The sequence below is a fragment of the Acinonyx jubatus genome, chromosome F2 (genome assembly GCF_027475565.1).
Source record: "Acinonyx jubatus isolate Ajub_Pintada_27869175 chromosome F2, VMU_Ajub_asm_v1.0, whole genome shotgun sequence".
Taxonomy (NCBI): Eukaryota; Metazoa; Chordata; class Mammalia; order Carnivora; family Felidae; genus Acinonyx; species Acinonyx jubatus.
In genome coordinates, this window is record NC_069394.1 from 69,719,728 (window position 1) to 69,742,850 (window position 23,123).

General features: G+C 41.4%; 1 protein-coding gene across 8 annotated transcripts in view; it reads left to right on the plus strand.

Moving 5' to 3' along the window:
• ASPH (aspartate beta-hydroxylase) overlaps positions 1–23,123 on the plus strand; it is a 222,546-nt gene that overhangs the window by 128,591 nt on the left and 70,832 nt on the right. For all 8 annotated transcript variants that reach the window (XM_053208017.1, XM_053208012.1, XM_053208011.1 and 5 more), the window contains one exon: positions 17,758–17,843. In XM_053208017.1, coding sequence (XP_053063992.1) covers positions 17,758–17,843 — 86 coding nt within the window. The remainder of the gene's footprint in view (positions 1–17,757; positions 17,844–23,123) is intronic.

The following is a 23,123-nucleotide window of genomic DNA, read 5'->3' on the forward strand; positions in this document are numbered from 1 at the left end:
GGTGGAATTTACCAGTGAAAATGACTGGGCCTCGAGTTTTCTCTGTGGGAAAATTTTTAATTACAAATTCAATTTCTTTGAATGATACAGGATATTCAAGTTATTTATTTCTCTTTGAGTAACCTTTAGTAGTTTGTGTCTTTCAGGAATTGTGTGTATTTCATCTAAAATGTTGAATTAATTGGCAAAACATTGTTCATAATATTCTCTTATTATCTTTTAATAATTGTAGAATCTGTAGTGATCCACCTGACTCATTCCTGATACTCATTTCCTCAATTCCTCATTGGTTATTTATGGGGTTTTTGCTGTCTTTTTTAATCAGTCTGGCTGTGGTTTAATCAGTTTATCTTTTCTCAAAATCAGCTTTAATTTTATTGACTTTCTTATATTTCTGCTTTGTAAGCTATTGATATCTGCTCTGAGCTTTACTGTTTCCTTTGTTCTATACTTCAGGTTTAATTTGCTCTCCTTTTTCTAGTTTCTTTAAGGTGGAAGCTTGGAAAATGCTCTATGTGCACTTGCAAAAATGTGTATTCCCTGTTGTTGGAGGGGAGTGTTCTAGAAATATCAGTTAAGTCAGGTTGTTTCATACTCTTATTGAAATCTATGTCCTTGCTGACATTTTCTCTACTTGTTCTGTTAGTTTTTGGATGAGCACTATGAAAATCTCTGATGGACTAACAGATTTTTCTACTCTTTTCAGAGTTCTGTTTTGGGGTCATGGATTTTGAAGATTATTATATTCTTCTAATGAATTGACTCCTTTATCATTATGGAATAACCTTATTTGTCAGTCATAATATTCTTTGAGCTCAAATCTAGTGGGATTTAATACAGGCACTCCAGCTTTTTTCTTTGGTATTATTAAAAGGGCGTGCCATTTTACTTCCATTGGCTTTTAACTTGTTTGTGTTTTTGTATTGGAAGTGCATTTTTTATAGTCAGCACATAGTTGGGTTGTACTTTTTCATTCAAGCTGGACTTCTTTGGCTTTTAACTGGGATATTTATATTTAATTTAATTTAAATTTAATGTATTGGTTTGATTAGGTTAAATCTATTTCTCACTGTATGTTTTCTATCTGTCACATCTATTTGTGCCATTTTTCTCTTTCTCTACCTTCTTTTGGAGCAAATGAATAATTTTTATGATTCCATTTTATCTGTTTTGTTGGGTTATTAGCTATAACTATTTCTTTAGTCTTTGTTTTAGGGTCCATAGCATACATCCTTAACTTGTCAGTCTGCCTTTAAGTAATATTATACTACTTCACATATACTATAAGAAACTTTACAATATATGGTTCCACTTCTCCCTTCTAAATTTGTGCTATTGTTGTCATACATTTCACCTTTATTTTAAAACCTACCCTACATTATTACTGTTTTAGCTTAACCAATTATTTTATTTAAAACAATTATCTTTTAAAGAGATTTAAGTAACAAGAAAGAAAACATAGTGTAAGCCATGCAGTTACCATTTCAGTCCTTTCTTTTTGTGTGTACATCTACATTCCTATCTGTTACCATTTGCCCTCTGTTTGAAGGATGTCGTTTAACATATGTTGTAGTATAGGCCAGTTGGTAATGAATTCTTTCAGTTTTTGTAAGTCTGAAAAGCCTTTATTTCACCCTTGTTTTGAGGGATATTTTTGCTGGGTATAGAATTCTCAGTTGGCTTTTTTTTCTGTTAGTACAGTTGACCCTCGAACAGTGCAGGGGTTAGGGGCACTGAGCCCCCTGCACAGTCAAAATGCACTATAACTTTTGACTCCTCGAAAACTGCATTATTAATAGCCTAGTCAGAGCCTTGCTGGTAGCAAGCAGTTGATTAGCACATCTTTTGTATGTTATATATATTACATACGGTATTCTTACAGTAAAATAAGCTAAAGAAAAGAAAATTTTATTAAGAAAATCGTAAGGGAGACCCTGGGTGTCTCAGTCAACTGAGCATCCAGCTTCAGCTCAGGTCACCATCTCACGTCCCTGGGTTTGAGCCCTCCACCAAGCTCTGCCACTCTGCCAACAGCTCAGAGCCTGAAGCCTGCTTTGGATTCTGTGTCTCCCTCTCTCTCTGCCACTCCCCTGCTCAATCTCTGTCTCTCTCTGTCTCTCAAAAACAAAAACATTAAAAAATGTTAAAAAAAAAAGAAAGAAAATCATAAGGAAGATAAAATACATTTACAGCACTATATTCTAAAAAAAAACAAGTATAAGTGGACCCACACAATTCAAACCCATGTTGTTAAAGGGTCAACTGTACTTTAAAAAGTACAATTCTCTTTTCCCTTCCATTTTTTCTAATAAGAAGTTTGCTATCATCCTTATTTTTTTGTTCCTTATATGTAGCATGTCTGTCCTCCCCTGTCTACCTAAAAGGTTTTCTTTTTATCACTGGTTTTGAGAAATTTGATTCCTCTCTCTCAGGAATTACTACCCTTCATTGTCCAGTATAAAGTAATTGCAAACCTTTGTTTCATGTATGATAAGGACATTTTTAAGAACTTGATTTTGTTTTATTTTTTTTTTAATTTTTTTTAACTTTTTTTTTTTATTTATTTTTGAGACAGGGAGAGACAGAGCATGAACGGGGGAGGGTTAGAGAGAGGGAGACACAGAATCTGAAACAGGCTCTAGGCTCTGAGCTGTCAGCACAGAGCCCGACGCGGGGCTCGAACTCACTGACCGCGAGATCACGACCTGAGCTGAAGTCGGCCGCTGAACCGACTGAGCCACCCAGGCGCCCCTGATTTTGTTTTAATATATGCATTTGAAGTTAGAGATGTATGCATTGAAGTTTGGAGATAATATCCCCTTCTTCTTTATTGCTATTTCCACTACATCTGTTTCAGAAAGGCAATGGCTTTATTTTTCAATATATTGAATTATAGGTTTATGATTCTGTTACTGATCCATATTCATGTTTGTCTGTAATGAAAAGTCTATCAGTTAAACATGTATTTTCTGTTAAAATATTAGAAATATTTTTAAATTTTAAATATTTAAATATATTAAAAATTAAATATTTTAAAAATTTTGTAATTTTAAATTATAAATCTGTCACCCTACTTTTCTGCTATTCCCCAATAAGCTCAACTATTTCTCATTCCCTGGAGACCCAGATCTTTACAGTTGGATTGCTTATTGAAAGTTTGTGGCTGTCTTATGTTTATCCCCACTCCTACAAACCAAGATTAATAAATTCTCTAATATCAGGTTTTCATTTTCTTCACATAGGGAGGAATTCTCAAAGCACTCTTGGGATTTCTTTTGTTACAATGATCAAATGATATTTAAAGATTTCCACTTGGGTTTGGTGACATTTCACCTACTGTCAAAAAATATGAATCAGGTGTAACTAGTGTCTTAAAAGGTATAATAATCATAGCCAGCCAATATTAATGCTGACAGACACCAAGCAAACATACGTTGACATCTGATAATCAAAAAAATAAGGTAGCATTAGAAACTTAGCTTCCAAATATCCTAAATTATTCATTCATATATATGTACTAATATTTAGCTATATCTGTGATGTTACAGAATAGAATTACGTATAACTATTGATTGATTGATTGATTGATTGTATAGATCCTTATCTCCTCACCTTTGCAATACCCACTTTCCCAAGATTCTTACTTGATGGTACTTGGGAATGCCTATTTTGTTTCAAGTTCCCTTGGTGATACTGATGTACAGCCAGGCTTGGAAATTATTGCTTTATTTAACATTACTGGGAAATCAGTATTTCATAGAAACATTATTAAATGGCTTAAATTACCTTTAAGAACCATTAAACAAAAATTTAAAAATTTGGTAGATACCTTTCTAAAATACTTTTTATGCATCTCTACCTTCTAAAATTGTGTGCTGCAGGGCGCCTGGGTGGCTCAGTCAGTTAAACGTCCAACTTCAGCTCAGGTCATGATCTCACAGTCCGTGAGTTCAAGCCCCACATCAGGCTCTGTGCTGTCAGTTCAGAGCCTGGAGCCTGCTTCGGATTCTATGTCTCCCTCTCTCTCTGTCCTCCCACTCATGCTCTGTCTATCAAAAAATGAATAAATGTTAAAAAAAATTTTTTTAATTGTGTGCTGCACTTAATTTAACTTTCTTTGGTGATTGGAGACTATGATGCCCATTTTAATAAACATCACTTGCTGTGAAGTGATGCCTTTTGGCACTTGTTTACCCCTACACAGTTTGGCCCATGTTGAAATGGGCTAATTTCTGTTGGTTTTTGTTTCTTGCTTCAGTCTGTCAGCTTTTACTTTTTGCTGCTGCTGGTGTGTCTGATTCAAACACTCTTTCTAATGTATTACTTAAAAGCGAGTTAAGGGCTTACCCAGAAGAGCAGGATTGCTAGAATTGTATCTAAAATAAGATTTGGGGAAGGTGGCTGACGTCTCATGGAACAGTGCACATGGAGATAAATTCATAATGTCTGAAGCAGCTGTTGGTAAGCCTGTGCACTGCCTTGGCACCGAAGGGGTTTCTTTTATGTATAGAAAACACATCACTTAGCGTTTCTGAAATTTCTAATCTAACATATGGGGTCACATCTGTTAAAGGATTATTAGTCTAGAAAGGGAGTGATGTATAATTTATTAAAATAACTCTATGGGGAGATAGCAGACTACATTTAATAAACTGGAATACTTGCTGGCTCCATTGAATGCTCCCAGTGGAATCCCACATCATTCCAATAGAGGGGGCAGACGAAAACAATCGGCCTTTATATAATGTTTACTGTGTTGTATTACTTAGCGTCTCTCAGCTGAAAAATATTTATGTTAACTGTTAGGTTTAAGCTCTGACTATTGAACTCCTGCGGCTACATAGTTGATATTTACTTCTGAGGAGAACAGGGGTCCGTTATTCCTTAGCTGTAGGAGGCAAAAGAAGGGTGGACCATTCTTCTTCCCTCCAATCTGCAGTGGAGGCCGGCAGGTAAGAGTTGTTGCCCAGATTGGCCTCTTCTCTCAGGACCATAGACCTACCAGGTAGACAGTATTAGAGGAAGCAGGCTCAGAAGGGGTTCCTTTCTGGATCAAACACATTAATGTTCCTCTCTCACAGTGATAATACAAGGATTCCTGCCAGAAGCACTTCCATGGCTGTCTGCTGATTGGGCTTCTCAACAGCAAATAACATGACTCTCTCTTGATATGAAAGCAGGTTTATTTCAGACCCCACTGTTCATGAAGCAAAGCAATAGAATACTGTAGGGGTGGAAAAGTTTTCCCTTCTTCCCTTTTAGGTTCTTTGTGTGGTCTAATAATTAAATGTGCATAGGAGAGACTAACAGAAAAAAAGTTTAGTAGCGTGTACTTTCTGTATCCATGGGTTAGACCCTGGAAAACTGAATAACTCTCCAAAAGGACTGAAGCCATCACTTTAAATACCATCTGCAGCTAAAGGTGAAAGGTGGTGGGTCTGGGGAGTCAGTCATGGGAGCTTAGCAGGAAACCCCGATAAACGAGTATCAGGTTGTTATGCAGACTTAAGTTTTGGGCTTTCTCCGTTGGTAAGAGTTTCTGTACATTGAGTCATCCCTCCTTCCTGGTAGGGAAGGATACCCTTAAAGACAGAGAGGGAGACACCCTTCAAAATGGCTATCTCCCTTAAAATGTGAATGTCTCTTACAAAAGGGTAACTTCTACTCAATTCTCGGAGCTTCTCTTGTGTCTACGCTTTCTTAAAAATAACCAGCTTAAAATAAACAACATGCCAAAGAGGCATATCAGGGGGTGGAGGGGTGGCAAAATTTCCTCCCCTAAAATATCTTGCTCAATTCACACTTCTAAAAGAAAGAGAAAGAACTGTGTGCCCCTGTCGTCCTCCCCTGCCTGAGCCTTGGAGGAACACTGGTACATGAGCAAATGCAGGCTTGCTTTCCCTATACCCAGCAGAAGGAATCCCATCAAAAATCTTAGTACTGGATTCTTCCAAGTCTTGAATATTTTGCTCTATTGTTTCCTTCTTTTTCATCATTTGCCTTAATCTATAGATTTGCCATAATGTCAGACAAATTTAGAGACTTTTTTTCTTACATTGAAATCTAGCATTGATTTTAAAAAGAAAAGCAAACTGGGGCACTTGGGTGGCTCAGTCGGTTAAGCATCTGACTCTTGATTTTGGCCCAGATCATGGTCCCATGGTTTGTGGGATCGAACCCCGTGTCAAGCTCCATTTTGTGAGCACAGTACCTGCTTGGGATTCTCTCTTTCCCTCTATCTCTGCCCCTTCCCCACTGTCTCTCTCTTAAAATAAATAAGCTTAAAAAAAAAAAGAAAAGAAAAATTAACTTCCAATTCTAATACAGGAAGATTAAAATATGTCTTAGGTTAACTGTTAATTAACATGAATAATATTGCAATAGTGTATTACATGATTATTTTAGCTTCAGGCTGCTTTTCAGAGAGAGAGCATGTTTTCCTTCAATGTCTTATTTTAGTCTTACTCTTCCATCCCTTAAAATATTTTTGCTTTTTAGATTATTTCTCATCATATTCCACCTTTGGATACCTATTACAAAAAGCAGTCTTTTCATATTTTGTGTGATTCTGCTTGGAGACGCATGGCAGGGTCCAGGGAACAAGGGAAGTATAGTGTGTCCCCATAGGTCCTCAGTCCTTTGTTGACTCAGAAAATGCAAACTGAATACAGATATAGTGTGGCAAAGTTATTAGTTGCCCAAAATCTGTCAGGGAAATGGTTGACTCTGTTATGCCCAGAATTTGTGATCCCTGAATACCGCCAGGGGGCCGAGTCCGATGTAAAAGCAAAAGAGCCTTTATTCAAGCTAGCTCAGCTCAATCCCCTACCAGCACTGACGCAGCAGCGGTGAGATACCGGAGAGAGAGCGAGTTTCAAAAGAACAAAGGTTTTATTGGGGCCTAGGGGCAGTTGGTGAGGTAATGGCTGTGGCCTCAGCCTATTGGCTGGGGAAGGGTCGGAGTCCTGTTAGGCAGGTGAGCGGGAGGTTACTCAAGGGGAGGAGGTGTGGTGGTCAAGGTGAAGGACACAGAACAAGATGGAGTCGGCCGGCGTAGGCCCGCCCTTTCAGACTCTAGAGCAAATCTGGTATCTTAAAAACAAATAAATGAATAAAAATAATTCCTAAAACCATTTTCTAATAAGGTGTTGGGGATGAGCAAATTTTCCTCTCTCCAAAGTTCTTCCAGTTAGACTAAGAATTAAATTGATGTGAGACAAGATTAACAGGGGAAAATATCATTTAGTGTTGCACATGCAGGGCATACACAGACATAAAACTCCCAAGGACAGTCTGGCAACATGAGGCTTACATGACATTCGGAGCTAAGGAGCTAATAACCCCCCCCAAGGTAGAGGTCTGGGGATACAATGAGGAGGAAGGCCGTTTGTCAGAAGGTAAGAGGAGATGTTTGAGAAGCAAAGGCTGCCCTATTATGCAAATAGCTTTCTTAGGTTAAAAGGAATCTCTTAATAGCCCTCTTGCTGAATCAGGCTTTCCTTTTCAATGTAAATTTGGGCAGTTGAGGGAGGGGTAAAGTCCTTTTCCTGAATCTGCTGGGTTTTGATTCCTTTTAACTCAAAATAATCTTCTTGCCAAAGTGGCCCCTCTTGGAGTGGCCTTCCCTTGGCCCCTACAAAGATATATTCATACACATATCCCATATAATTAAAGAACAGAATTTTAAGATACATGAAAATAAGGTATTATTATAGATGGGAGTCATGAGTAACATTGATATTGATGTTTTATGCTCCTTTATGGTTGGTAGATGAGGGTTAGATATTATCCCAATTTCATGGAAGCAAAATTAAGCAAGTCACTGAAGAAAGGCAAAATTGAGGCTCAAACTCTGGCCCCCAGACTCTATACACTGTGATTACCCTACCAAGCCATGGTGTCTGTGCATAATGTACAAACCCTGGATCTTCGAGACACAAAAGGAAAATTACTGTGGTTATTTACCTTTATCCTTCAAGACAGGTAGTACAAAGGTCAGCTTATTCCTTTATACAATGTAGGGGCCAAGAGCAAGCTGCCCCAAAGTGGGCCACTTTTGCATGAAGATTATTTTGCACCGAAGACAGTTTAGATCTTATGAACTCAAGACATACTTCTGCTTTTAACTACATAGAAGAATCTAAATTGGGGGTCTTTCTCAGAATAAGAGTTATTACCAGAGGTAAACTTGATCTGAGTGACCCATCCGTATGGCAGGTCAAACATCGAATGACCAAATATTTGCTCTTCTCATGATTGCCTTGTGAACTGCATTCCATCCTGTGAAGTCTCAGACTTCTACCCACTTCTTCTTAGTTCAGGATGACATATATATCTCATTTTGCCTCACTGTCTTTGGAATTTCCGTATCTGTGTAGATGCCTTGTACGTGTGAAATTAAATTTGATTTTCTCCTGTTAATCTGTTTCATGCCATTTGATTCTTCATCCAACTAGAAGGACCTTGAAAGGAACAGGAATTCTTCCTGTCTGACAACAACATGATACTTACACTAATATTTAATTCTACTCTGTCATCACTCTCAAAACCCTTAGAAACACCCTAGTTTTTTAACTTTTGGGCCAGATGCTACAGATACAGCAAAATGGTCAAAAGCATAGACATCGCAGCCGAGATAACCCCAAGATCCAACCTTGGCTTCTGCTGTTTACAGTTTGCACAGCCTGGGTGAGTCACATATGTCAAGCAGAGTAAGTGCTCAGTAAATGTCAACTATTATCAGCAAACAATTTTATAAGGCATTACGCAATGACTCAGAACATAAAAACAAGATGCCTTGTGAACTTATATTCTACTAAAATTAGCTGAATTTTGCAGTCTAAGAACTTACTGATTAGTTGGGTTTGGAAGAATTTTCTCTGTCCTTCAAGATCCTTCTAGCCAGAATAAGAATCAAATCTGGCATGAGGCAAATTAACAGGAGAAAATCAAATTTAATTTTGTACCAATGGGGAATCCATACAGACATGGAAATTGTGGACAGTCAGTAGGTCATTTTGAACTAAGGAGAAGCGGGTAGGGATCTGGGAATTCCAAGGGAAGGAATGCAATTCAGGAGAAGATGAAAAAAAGTAAATGTTTGGTAAACAAATGTTTGCCATTTGAAACAATGGGACATACAGAACTTGGATCAAACAGGCCTTGCTAGGTTCCTCCCTGTCTACTTGCCTACTTCATATCATAACGTAGTTAGTTATCTATGGGGGTAGCTCTCTTCCTGGAGCAGGTCCTCTAACCAAATTCTTTACAGCAGCTGTCAGGGAGGTACAGAGCTTTTCCTGAATCTTCTGGGCTTGATGGCTTTTTATTTGACAAAGTCTTCATGCCAAAGTGGCCCATCTTGGGGCAGCCTGCCCTTGGCCCCTGCAGTTGTGCTAGTATTCTGCCATTTGTGTTCTAAATTGCTGAATATACTGAAAAATAAGGATGGAATGAGACATGAGAATTAAGTATCAGTGTTCTCTATACTTTTTCAGGGAGGATTGGCTTGCGTATATACCTTTTTCTTTGTCTTATCTTTTTCCTCTGTCCCCTCCACTATTGTCCATTGATGCTTTTTGGATTAGACCTTCTTTTTTAAAGCAAGCTACTCTCAGTTCATTCTCTTCTTGGTTGCTTATGGTTTGCTGATTTTTTTTTTAATTTTTTTTAACGTTTATTTATTTTTGAGACAGAGAGAGCATGAATGGGGGAGGATCAGAGAGAGAGGGAGACACAGAATCCGAAACAGGTTCCAGGCTCTGAGCTGTCAGCACAGAGCTCGACATGGGGCTCGAACTCACGGACTGTGAGATCATGACCTGAGCTGAAGTTGGACGCTTAACCGACTAAGCCACCCAGGCGCCCCTGATTTTTTTTTTTAATAGTTGATATGCCTAAGTTAAAGACTGACATTGTCCTACCCCCTTCCAGAATGTCTTGATTCATTCGTGCTTACATATGTCTGGAAACATTTGTCAAGGACTTTCTCTGTAGGACCAGCCATGGGCTAAATGCTGGAAATAAGTTGCGAGTAAGTTCTTTTCTCACACGAATTAACAATCCAGCAAGGGTTGGGGAGTCTTGGTAGGAAGAGAGAGGGGGTGAGCGTGCACAAGCTAAATATACAGCCAACTAACCACAGCCTGAAAAGTTTACTATTTCTAGAAACAAAATGCTATAAGAGCACAGAAGAGAATTTTTTTTTTTTTTTTTTGCATGATGAAGTCTTAGATGACTAAATAGAGGAATGGCATTTCAACTAGGTCTTAAAGGTTGAAGTGCAGAGTATTCCTTGGTAGAAATAGAGGGAAGTGTTTTCCAGACAAAGAAAACACCGTGAGAAGAGTCACAAAGGTGTCGAAGTTCATGCCATATTTGCGAGGCTATATAAAGGAAACCTAAAACGCTTTATGGTACAGAACAGGAGAGGAAAACAGAAACCAGGGGACAGTTTGCAAAAGGCAGTAAACTTGGTTCAAGGAAACACAACTGTGAAATAGCTCAAGATGGACATTATATCCCTTGAACAAATGAAGCATTTGGGGGGTTTTGACTTAGCGGGAGAAATTCTCGTTTTTTTTCTCCCTGTGTCTCAGAGTTCAGTTAATTGAAGGTCCTTAATTAGCATACAAAATTGTATCAAAAGCAAAATGAAAGCCCAGGGCAGGAGCAGATACCATGGCCTTCAGTGCAAGTAAGACACATGGCATCTGGAATCCCTTGTCCAGGTCGGGGTAGGGAGTTACGGTTGTATACTTTGTGTCTTGCATATTTTCAAAAGCCCAATTCTTGCTGTGCCAGTGCCATTTTTTTAAAATTTTTTTAATGTTTTTATTTTATTTTTGAGACATAGACAGAGCACGAGCTGCGGAGGGGCAGAGAAATAGAGACAGAATCCAAAGCAGGCTCCAGGCTCCGAGCTGTCAGCACAGAGCCCGACGCAGGGCTCAAACTCACGGACCGTGAGATCATGACCTGAGCTGAAGTCGGACGCTTAACCGACTGAGCCACCCAGGCGCCCCCCACTGCCATTTTACAGTTGGGGTGTACATCCTCTCTCAACAAAACTTACACTCCCTAAACATGCACTTTGGGCCTCTTCTGGTTCTTAAAGCAGGCTTAGCATCACTAAGGCCAGATCCTCAAACATGGGGAGAGAGCAAGTCAGTGCCCAGAGTTCCTGAACAATATCTCTGCCTTCAGCTTCCCATAATAAGAGCATTCACATAGATGGTACCAAACGCTACCATCCAAACAGAAGGAGATGCTTGGCCTTTCGCTTCCAAGAAAAATAACTCATGATGAAGGTCCAAGTCCCCAGTTGTAAATGAATTACAAAACAGATCCTCTTTCCTCTGCCCAGAATAATGCTGCCACTACCTGGGTATACTTGAATTCTAAGTTTCCCCAGGAAACTTTCTCTTTTGCCTCCCAAATAGATTAGCACCACTCCCGATCCATCCTTAAACACATTCCTCTGAAGGTTAATTGTCCATTTACATCCTTCTTCTCAATACGACAGTGGCCTCCTTGAGAAGATTGCTGTTGAATTCCCAGCACCTAGCAACAGTCCTTGGAACACAGTGGGATTTTAGCAAATAGTTGGAAGAATGAACCAGTCAGTGAAGAAAGTTGGTCTCCATCCAGAGACCTCGGGCTCTGTCCATTGTGTTCAAACGCTGAAGAACTACATTTTGATGTAGTTCAAGAGTAGTCAAAAATTCCTTGATGTTGTTTTGTTTGTTTTTAAAGAGTGGAATGCTTTGAGGGTGGAATGAACACTAAGAAAGGGGTGAGCAATCAGGATTAAAAAAAGTAGCTGGGTATTAAACAGGAAGAATATATAGATGTCACCAAAGGCCTCATTAGGTCTGGAGGAGCATTTTTTCCTTCTCCTTTTCCTTTTCTTTTTCTTTCTTTCTTTTTTTTTTTTTTTTACAAGGAGAAGCCTCTGAATTATGGTTGAGTTTTCATTACCTCCCAATAGATTCATGGCAAGGAGGGGGCTCAAAATCAGATTCAATTTTATTTTTACTTTTACAAGTATTATATTTCCATGCCCAAATACTTTTCATACTGTTGTACATAAAGTAAGAATCCTTACTGAGAATCACTTAGATTGTCTCTTCCTTGTAACGTTTTCATGAAGGCCATGTTGAGACATAATTTACACGTGGTTAGGTCCAAACCATATATATCCAAGTGTGCAGGGATGAGTTTTGACATACGTATAGACGTCTAGATACAGTCCATCCACCACAGTTAGGATACACAATGCTGTAACCCCCAAATTCTCTTGTACCCTTTGCAGTCAACCCGTTTACCCATTCCCAGCCTCTGGAATCACTGACCTGTTTTCTTTCCTCACAGTTTTCCCTTTTCTAAAATGCTGTATAAAGGGAATCATCCAGCCAGTAGCCATTTGAATTTGGCCTCTTTTACTTAACATGATACATTTGAGGTGCATTATGCATATTATGGCTTAGTATGGAGCAGTAGTCTGTTGTATCACTATGCCACAGATGGTCCACTCCCAGGTGGACGGACATTTGGTTTTCCGTACTCTTCGGCTGTTTTGAGCAATGGTGCAGTGAACATACACATACAAGGCTTTGTGTGGACATATGTTTGCATTTCTCTTGGCTAGGTAACCAGGATCAGGAGTGCTAACATGACATTCTCAGGAACTTCATTTTTTATTTTGTGTGTTCAGGGATCCATGGGTGTATTTAAACAGTGGAAGACATGGACAGAAATATCCTTGGGACAGTGTAGAGCATGGAGACAGACTGGAAACAGGGAGACTGGCTAGGAAATTGTTGCTTTTCTGTCTACCGTGTGGAGACATTGCCATTTCCATCACTCTGTTTTAATGGAGTAGTTTTAGAACACAAATCTAATACAAAGGTTCTGTGTCTGTTTTTCTTGGTGGTCAAATTCTACCCAGGCACCATAATATAAAAACATCTTCATTTGTGGACCAAGTAGAAATGAAAAGGGAATCAACAGTAATTTTTATGTAATCTGAGGGCTTTTTTCATACTCTTTATTATTCTTTTATTTTTCTTCTTTTTTTCTTCTTTTTTCTTAACATTTCAGCCATGGCATGGCAGGGGAACTAAGAATTTGAAATGCAACTGAAATGCACTTTTTTCCTTCTTAGTGGTTTTGGAAAAAGATAAAATTCTTGCAATGGCAGTGATTATTTTTACACAAAGTTTAATATAGCATAAATAGCTTCCTTCCAAACCATTTGTTTTTAAATCTGTGTCCAACAAAATTCATTCCAGTACCTTCTAGGTCTACTCTGAAAGATTAACTTGATTTCAATCAACTGGAAATTAAAAGCACGGGATTTCCGGGGCATCTGGGTGGTTCAGTTCATTAAGCGTCCGACTTCAGCTCAGGTCATGATCTCATGGTCTGTGAGTTCGAGCCCCGCGTCGGGCTCTGTGCTGATAGCTCGGAGCCTGGAGCCTGCTTCGGATTCTGTGTCTCCCTCTCTCTCTGCCCCTCCCCCATTCATGCTCTCTCTCTGTCTCAAAAATAAATAAACATTAAAAAAAATTTTTTTTAAAGCACAGGATTTCCAAGTTCAAAGAGACCTGAGCACAACCAGCCCAAGTGACTCATTGGTAGATGAGAGAACATTGAGGCCAAAAGCACCTGACAGCCTGGTTCCATCACTGACCATGAGTGCTCCTTGTCGTTTCTGTGGCTTGGCTCTGTGCCTCCCCATCACAAGAAGGCTGAGATCTGTCTGTGTTTTTGAGAGTCGGGAAAATTGCCTTAGGCTTCTCATACATTTAAAAATAAAAATAGCCATGATGGGATGAGACTTGAATTTCAAAGAGAGGCGAAATAGGAACTATTACATTTGAAGATACATGAAAAGAAATATGTTAAGGTTTTTAATATTGTGTCTATTTTTTTGTGATAATATTGAAATATTTTGACATTGAGATACTTACAGCTTAGCTGTTTAACACGCATATTATGTTGGATGTCCTGAGCTGGCAGTTTATTTTTCTTCTTCTAGATAAGTCTCGTGTTAACTTTATAAAACGGGAGACAGAGGTGGGAAAACCAGTGACGCCAGCAGTAATATACTCTAGTCGGGTACACCCTGGGCTTTCTTGGTCCCACTGGCATTCTGCCAACAGACACTTCTGCAAAACCAAAATGAACAATTGAGAGACGTGAGTCAGTGCTGAGACGACAAGATAGTAACTCACCACCGTGAATTCTCATCTCGGTCACACGTCAGTTTATTTTCCATATCCTTAGCGCACATGCTAACGTATAGTGACACACAGCTGGAAATGCCCTTTATTCCCTATTTTGTCCGTCTCTGCTTTAGCCGCTTATATTTTTTAACACTAGGGGTCCTGACAGGGAGCCTGCGTGGCTCAGTCGGTGAAGCGTCCGAATTCGGCTCAGGTCATGATCTCACCATTTGTGAGTTCAAGCCCCGCATCGGGCTCTGTGCTGACAGCTCGGAGCCTGGAGCCTGATTCAGATTCTGTGTCTCCCTCTCTATCTCTCTCTGTCCCTCTCCCACTCACACTCTCTCTTTCTCTCTCTCAAAAATAAAATAAATGTTTAAAAAAATTATTAAAAAAAACCAATAGGGGTCCTGAGGGTCCAGGGAGGGGGAAGAGAAAGATGGAATAAACAAATAAAACAGCATAACATTTTTTTTTTAACGCATAAGGAATGAAATAAAGGAAAGATGATCAGAGTGTCAGCTTTTTTGCTGATGAAGCCTGAATTGAAGGCTGGACAGGATGAGCAGTAACAAAGCATTTATTAGTAATACACCCCAGAATTAGACATGACTGCCCACTTCCGGCAGCAGGGAACAGGCCTGGTTCCCCCACGTGGTCGCCTCAGATGTGCCCTTGGGAGGAAGAGAAGGGATGGGACTGAGTCACCCGAGTTTGTCATATCCCCCAACCCAGTGAGCAGATAAGTCACACCATCTCCCCTGTGGGGAGAGGCAAGAGGCTAAGAGGCTTTAGGAAGTGTCCTTCCCTTTGGAAACCATTTGAGTGGAAACCATCCTTCCCATGTGGATGAGCGAGGGGAGGCATCAAGGGACTAACCCTTTTGGGACCTCAGTGACATGCCTGTGAAGTTAAATTCCCTATGGGTGGGAGGTCAAGAGGATAAAAGGAGATATACGTAAAGCACCCAGTGTGGAGGCCAGCCCAGAGTGAATGCTAAAAATAAAATAGTAGCGATTTCATTCAGTCTTTCTTTGGACAAATCCACACGCTCCTCCTTTGCCGTTTTATTTGCCATGTCTAGCCGGTTTTGCGGTTTGGACAACCAGATGGATACGGCGCTATCCTCTGAAAGAGAGCAGACATGACAAGAACAGATTAGTGAGCAACAGTGCCTTCGATTTCTTATGTGCTGAGCTTGAGACATCAGTGTCACAAATCACAGGCACGTGGATTTGTGATTTTTGTACTGCCAAAGAGGGGCGCCTGCGTGGCTTAGGCAGCTGAGCGTCTGGCTCTTGATTTCAGCTCAGGTCGTGATCTCTCAGTTCATGAGATCGAGCCCCAGGTCAGGCTCTGTGCTGACGGTGCGGAGCTTGCTTGGGGTTCTCTCTCTCCCTCTCTCTCTCTGCCCTTCCCCTGCTCATGCTCTCTCTCTCAACATAAATAACTAAACATGAAAAAATTAAAGAAAAAAGAAACTTAACTAGTTAATTTGTAGTTCCATTTGGAAATTAAACTGTTAAAGAAAGCCCAGTACAAGGCTGAAGACTGACCCTGAAGACAGCATCCCAGGGACCAGCAGGGGGCAGGAGCCGGAGAGGAGCTGGGGGGGGGGGGGGGGACGGGGAGGGGAATGCAGAGTCCAGAGAAGCACGAGGAAAACTAGGAAGGCGGACAACACAGAACAAAGTCAAAGAGAGGGATCGTTTCAGGAAGGAGGGAAGAGTCAGACATGCCAGGTGCTGAAAGAAGTCAGGAGAAAAAGGAACAAAAGGATTGGCAGAGAAGGCCGTAGGCATTACTGGCTGTCAGATATGGAGCACCTTAATGTATGCCAGGCACTGTGCTGTATGTTCATGTGCAATTTTGACTTAATTCTCAAAAACAATATCCCCATTTTACAGATTAGGGAAGTAAGAGCCAGAAAAGTTTTGCTACCAGCTTGGCTTAGGTCACAGAGCACGGAAATCACAGAGTTGGGACTCAGACCCCCTGCCTTCTGGCTCTTAACCGCTGAGCTCCCCTTCCTTCCAGAAGACTTGCTTTTGCCCTGTGTTGGGTGAGGAAACCAGAGCACTGTGAGTTGAGGGGCCATGAGTGAGGGGTGAGGAAGAAAGGATGGCAAGTAGACGAGGGTAGCCCGACGTTTGTCCTGGCTGGTGTTGGTTTGCTTTAAGACGATGAAGACTTCAGCATTATTAAGTGACAAGAGATGCTTGGAATAGAGCCAGTGAGTGAGGAGACAACTAGAAGGTGCAGAAGGCCGAGGACAGGTGTGTGTGCGCGGAGGGGCGGGATCTTAAAAAGGAGAGCCCCTCCTCCTCTGTGACAGGAGAGAAGCAATTGGATGTGTAGGTTCAGTGTCAGAACAGTAGAGAAGTTCTCTTCTGTCCTCATTTCCTCATTCTGTCTCCTCCCCCTATCCCACCACCAACCCCCTTCTCTATCTGGAACATCCCATTTACCCTTCAAGGTCCCGCCCTCGTCACTCTCCTGAGCCCACAGGAGGGTCTGCCGTAGGCTTCCAGGGACCATGCGGCCTCCATCCACCCCACAGGCACTGCCAGGTGTGCACCAGCAGGACTCGTCCCCCTCCTGCTGGATGTGACTTTATGCTAAGTGAGCATGAATCAATTTAGTCTGCATCTAAGACATGGTGCCTTGTCTTGATCTCAGGGTTGTGAGTTCAAGCCTGCATTGGGCTCCACGCTGGGCACAAAATTTAAAAAAAATCTTAACATAGTACAAGTCATATAGGAGAAGGGCCATGAAAGACAGAAATGCAGGGTGCTGTGGACTCTAAGCCAGAGGGGAAATGACATGAGGGAGGCAGAACTGAGCACTTATGTGAGTGACACCTGGAGAAGCCTTATGAAGAGTGTAGTTTAGAGCTAATTGTTGCAGGATGAGCGTATTTTCAACTGACAAAGTAAAAAATGGGCCATTTTACTTAGAGAAAGTAGTATCCGAAATGGCACAGAGCTTATTTGGGGAACACAGGGTGGTCCTGTTTGGCTGAAGTATGGAATATGGCTGGAATGGTATCCGTGATGCAATGAAAGAACCTTGAGCACTAGATTATGAAATTCTGTTAGCGGTGGCTCCCTTGAGATTTCCCGCTGACTTTCCCATTTTTATCTTTATCTGATCAGAAACATTGCAGAAATATTCAAAAGCTATTTTAAGCAGTCTTTTGCACTTAGCCCAGAAGTTGACAATAAGAGTTCATAACTCACACCTCCCATTTTTATTCTGGAAACTAGGCCAGTATCCCTCGTGAGTTTCAGGATGCCAGTACCCACCCAGTCTCCCAGGAACACCTGTGACCATCGAAGTAAGGGCGGCGGTACCTCCCTTGGCAGCTACTGACTGTGTCGTGCTAGGGATGGGGGTGGGAAGAGGTGAGCCGGGAGTGGGTTTGCTCCTGCAGCTATAGGTTTCTCATTGCTTGTAAATCACTATTCTTAATAATTATTTCTAGCCAAAAAAAAAAAAAATACAAAATAAAACCTCTTTTTTCTTTCAGTTAAGAAAAAGAAGCCTAAACTATTAAATAAATTTGATAAGACTATTAAAGCTGAACTTGACGCTGCAGAAAAACTTCGTAAAAGGGTATGTTGATGTTTTTGTCTGGTGGAGAAATGTGCAATGAAGATAAATTCAGGCATTACTCTTGCATTGTTAAAATAATAATAATAATAATAATAATAATAATAACAACAACAACAACAATAGAAACAGCCCTTGAATAGAGTGGATTTTTCCCCAAGAACATCAGCATTCCATGTGAAATGAGTCAAGTAGAAGGAAGAATCATGGCTGGATGACCAAACAGAAGTAGAACTAACATTGAGGTCGGCTAACCTGAGGTCAGCCTCCCTCCACCACTTGCTAGTTGTGTGGCTTTGGACAGAACACTTGGCCATTCTGAGCCTCAGTTTCCTTATTTAAAAAAATGAGAATAGTAAGTACTCTTTCTAAAGTTTTTGATTGGGTAGCATCTCAATGCAAAAAGAAAGTAAGTTAGTCCAGTACTCTCAGGGTAGTTACTGTTAAGTGAAATGACACTGGGTTTAACATTCTTCTCCCTTGGGGTTAATCCCATGCACCTGCAGTTTTCAGGGAGACTGTTATGTGGTTTGTGTTGTTACCCGTTAATTTGAAATACTACTTGCATTTGTTTCTGGATATTGCAGTTAAAAAAAGAAGTTGACACTAGATTGAAGTTACTTGTTCTCTTAGTCATATTCTTCATCTAATTATCATGTCAAACACTTATAATAATGCATTTAATAACACCTTCACTTAATCATCTACTTGTTTGCCGTGGAAATTGCTCTTTCTCTACTCTGTACATGAATTAGACTTTGCGTAATGATCATTAGTTTTCCTGTAAATGCTTTTTTTTATCAAGTAGACATTGGCGGCAAAGATAGGACAGGGGGATTGTAAGTAAATAAGCAACGACAAAAGCACCCAAGTTAGGAACTGAAGTGGGACAAGAATGTGCTTCCCACATGTTTATCGGAACCATACCAGTAAGCACGGAGACTTCTGTAACTAGTATTAGACAAGGTTCCCAAGCCAAGGAGGGCTTACCCTCCTTAGCAGCTGATAAACATGTAGTCACGTCAAAGAATATCGCGGCCAGGTTGTTGTTCACTGCCCTTAAGTTTAACCGCTGGAATGATTTCTGAGTCTGTCTTGTGTGGCTTTTATAAGAGGAAGCCCTCTACTATTTGTAGGAAATTTGCATTTCTTAATAGAAATGAAGTGGGAATCTTCTTTTTCTGTCACTTTCTTTGGCATCCTCCACTTGCTCTTTGCTAAATGCCAGGTGTGAAAATGTGGGGTGTCTATTTCACAGGTGACTTTTGGGATAAAGGACAAAAGAACAACTTTAGAGAAGGGTTTTTATGTAATTCTAATGAATGGTAAAGAGTTACCAAGGGGCAGATACATCAATGGGACATAAAAGTGCTGGAACAGTCCATGGGGTATTCTCTGGTTCTTGCTTATTTGGAGAAATTATCATTCATTCCTCCAGAAGCACCCTGAATTTCTAACAGACTAAATAAAGGAGGAAGAAATAGCTACAGTTCTTGCTTCTGAAGTAGCAGGGATCCATATTATTGGCTGCATTATCAGCGTAATTTTTTAAGGTTATTTTTATGGCTGATATTTCAAATGATGCGACTGGACGTGCTGGAGTAGCCCATGCTGAGGTATGTCCCAGACGGAGGAGGTCCAGTCTAGCTTTGAGTACTGTGCTACATGAAAGTATGAGGTCACTTTATTTTTCCATCCAAAGTGCATAGATCAGATCATATTTCAATCATCTATTTTTCAAAAGTATTGCTTAAAATACCTCTATTTTTCAGAAGTATGTATTGCTTGAAACTCTTCCTTATCCCTAGAAAAAAAGAATTTGAAGTGCTATACTGAAAGATTCTTTTATTTGCTGGAGTCACTTACTGTTACTGTATTTTAAGTGAAAAAAGAGAGGGAAAATGGAAAACGTAATAAGGCCGGAGTAAGTAAGGCCAGCACATGAAAGCTTACATCCCAGGCTCTAAATGGTGCTTGGGATGAGTGAAGTACAGTGTAGGCAGAAGACACGGGGAATAGCATCGTCCTGTAAGATTAATGGTGTTCATCAGAGTAGCTGTCCTCTACCAAGTCCGGAGAGAAACGTTCTGCTGTGGATCTTCATAAAGGGTGCACTGATGGATGGCACAGCTTCCCCCCTAACATCACACCAGCGGATTCTACAACACATCTGTGGGGGGGGGGGGGGTCTTAATGTCCTTCAGCATGGCCCATTGGCCTCATGCCAGCACAGCGGGGCCCAAGTACGTGTCTCTCCAATGAACTGGCTTTGGTCCTGGGAGAAAATGTAAGCTATGTTGAAAGAGATGATTTTTAGGCAGTTCTTCACAAGCATTGTATCTTGCTTTTGAGTTTTTAAATAAGAAATGCATAATAGCGTTAGGAGATTCTGGGGAAGGGAAATTCTTTCAGACCAAAAGCAAACACAATTACTTTGTCAGCCCTTAGCAAAGCAACACGGTCTCTGTCTTAAGGGGATCGCAAGGATGCCTAGGTCAAGCCTGATGACCAACTAAGGGAGTGTCTAGAAGGAACAAAATACTTTAGCAAATTTGTTACGAAGATTGTTATTTCCATTGTTATTTCTGTTTTAAAGCGTAATGGTGCATTTAGCATGATTTTCACAAAAATAGCCTCAACATTTGCAATTTGAGTTACATAATGCATGTGGTAAAGCTAAAAATAGTCCCCCCAAAAGATACCCACGTCCTAATCCCTGGATCTTGTATTTACAGAAAGGGTCTTTGCAGATACGAGTAAGTTAAGGATCTTGAACCGGGGAGATTATTCTGGGTTATCCAGTTGGGCCCCAAATGCAACCACATGTGTCTTTATAAGAGAGAGGCAGAGGGAAATTGAATACAGACGACATAGGAGACAGAAAGGAGAAGGCAGTGTGAAAACCGAAGTAAAGACTGGAGTAATGCATCCACAGTCAAGAAAGGCTGTCGGGAGGCAAGGGACAGATTCTCCCCCAGAGCCTCCGGAGGAAACGTGGCTCTAACAACATCTCAGTTTCAGCCCAGTGAAACTAATTTTGGACTTCGGTTCCCCACAGCACTGAGGAATAAATTTCTGTTGTTTCAGTCATCAAGTTTCTGGTAATTTGTTACAGCAGCTATAGAGAACTAATCCAGATTTTGGTGCTGGACAGCGGGTTGCTCCTGTCACAAATACTTAAACATGTGAAAGTGGCTTTGGAGAATTGGGTTAGGAGTAGAGGCTGAAAGAATTTTGAGAGGTATGAGAGCAAAAGCCTGGATTGCCTGAAGCAGACTGTTGGTAGAAATATGCATGTGAAAGCTGCTTCTGGGGAGGGCTCTCAGAGGAAGTGAGGAGCACCGAAGAGAAAGGTTTATTGATAATCTTCGAGAATGCACATTATCGTTGCAAACAGCATGTTGACAGAGATGTTAAAGGCACTTCTGGCCAGAGCCCAGAAGGAAATGAGGAACAGGTCCCTGAAACTGGAGGAAAGGCAGTCCTTGCTAGAGAGTAGCAGGAAGCTTAACTGAATTACATCTTACTGGCCTGGGCAAAGCAAAACTTGTAAGCGATGACCTTGGATATTTAGCTGAGGAGATTTCCAAGCCAAGTGTTGAGGATGTGGCTTGATTTCTTTTTTTGCTGCTTCTCGTAAAATAAGAGAGGAAAGTGATAATTAAGGAAGAAACCATTAGAGAAAAAAGAGCCAGGACATGACAGTTCGGGGAGATTTCTTAGTCTATCCAGATTGCAGAAGATGCTACAAGTAGGAAGTTCATTGTTAAGAAAGGGTAGTCTGGAGAGAAGGCCGAGGGCTCCTTTTCCTGAAGAGAGTGGATGTGTGGCTCTTCGATCTACTCAGCCATCCAGCAGAAGCCAGGAATAGAGATGGGATTATCCTGGAGAGGTCTGTGGCCGTGACTCTTGTCTAATGGTGTGAATCCCTGTGACATACACAAAAGATCCACAAGGTTTTTGAGAATCTTATACCAGGAGGACCACCTCGACCTGAAAGGGACAGAGGATAAACTGAAAGAAGGCTGCAGAGTCCTGAAATTCTACAGGCAAGATCCAGGCTGATAACACTAACCACCCTTTTGATAGAAAGGAAAGATAACTCCAAGGGCAGAGTCTTGGACCCAGAGGCCAGAGACAAGGGCTCTGAAGCCAGAGCCAAGGACTCAGAAGGCAGGGCCTCAAGCTCCAAACCTTCAGACCTAAGAATTTACCTGCCTGCATTTTGAAGCTACTTGGAATCAGTGATTCCTTTCCTCTCTTCTTCTATCTTCCACCTCCTATTCCTCCCTTCCTTCCTTCCTTCCTTCCTTCCTTCCTTCCTTCCTTCCTTCTTCCTCCTTCCTTCCTTCCCCCCCTCCATTCTTTCCTTCCTTCCTCCTTCCTTCCTTCCCCCTTCCTTCCTTCCCCCTCTCCCTCTCTCCTCCCTCCTTTCCTTCCTTCCTCCTTCCTTCCTTCCTTCCTTCCTGCTTCCTGCCTTCCTCCTTCCTCCTTCCCTCCTCCTTCCTTCTCTCCTCCCTCCTCCTTCCTTCTTCCTTCTCCTTCCTTCTCCTTCCTTCCCCATCCCTCCTCCTTCCCTCCCTCCCTTCCTTCCTTCCTTCCTCCTCCCTTCTCCTCCTCCTTCCTCCTTCTTCCTTCCTTCCTTCCTTCCTTCCTTCTTTCCTCCTTCCTCCTTCCTCCCCCCTCCATTCTTTCCTTCCTTCCTCCTCCTCCTTCCCCTCTCTCCCTTCCTTTCCTTCCTTCCTGCCTTCCTGCCTCCCCTTTCCTTCTTCCCTCCTTCCTTCTCTCCTCCCTCCCTCCTTTCCTTCTTTCCTTCTTCCTTCCTTCCTCCTTCCTTCCCCATCCCTCCTCCTTCCTCCCTTCCATCCTTCCTTCCTCCCTCCCTTTCTTCCTCCTTCCTTCCTTCCTCCTTCCTTCCTTCCTTCCTTCCTTCCTCCCCCCTCCATTCTTTCCTTCCTTCCCTCCTTCCTTCCTTCCCCCCTTCCTTCCTTTCCCCCCTCTCCCTTTCCTTTCCTTCCTTCCTGCCTTCCTGCCTTCCTCCTTTCCTTCCTTCCCTCCTTCCTTCCTTCTCTCCCTCCCTCCCTCCTTTCCTTCTTTCCTTCTTCCCTTCCTTCCTCCTTCCTTCCCCCATCCCTCCCTCCTTCCCTTTCCTTCCTTCCTTCCTTCCTTCCTTCCTTCCTTCCTTCCTTCCTTCCTTCCTCCCTCCCTCCCTTCCTTCCTCCCTCCCTCCCTTCCTTCCTTCCTTCTTTCCTTCCTTCCTTTCTTTTATTTCTTCTTCTTCTT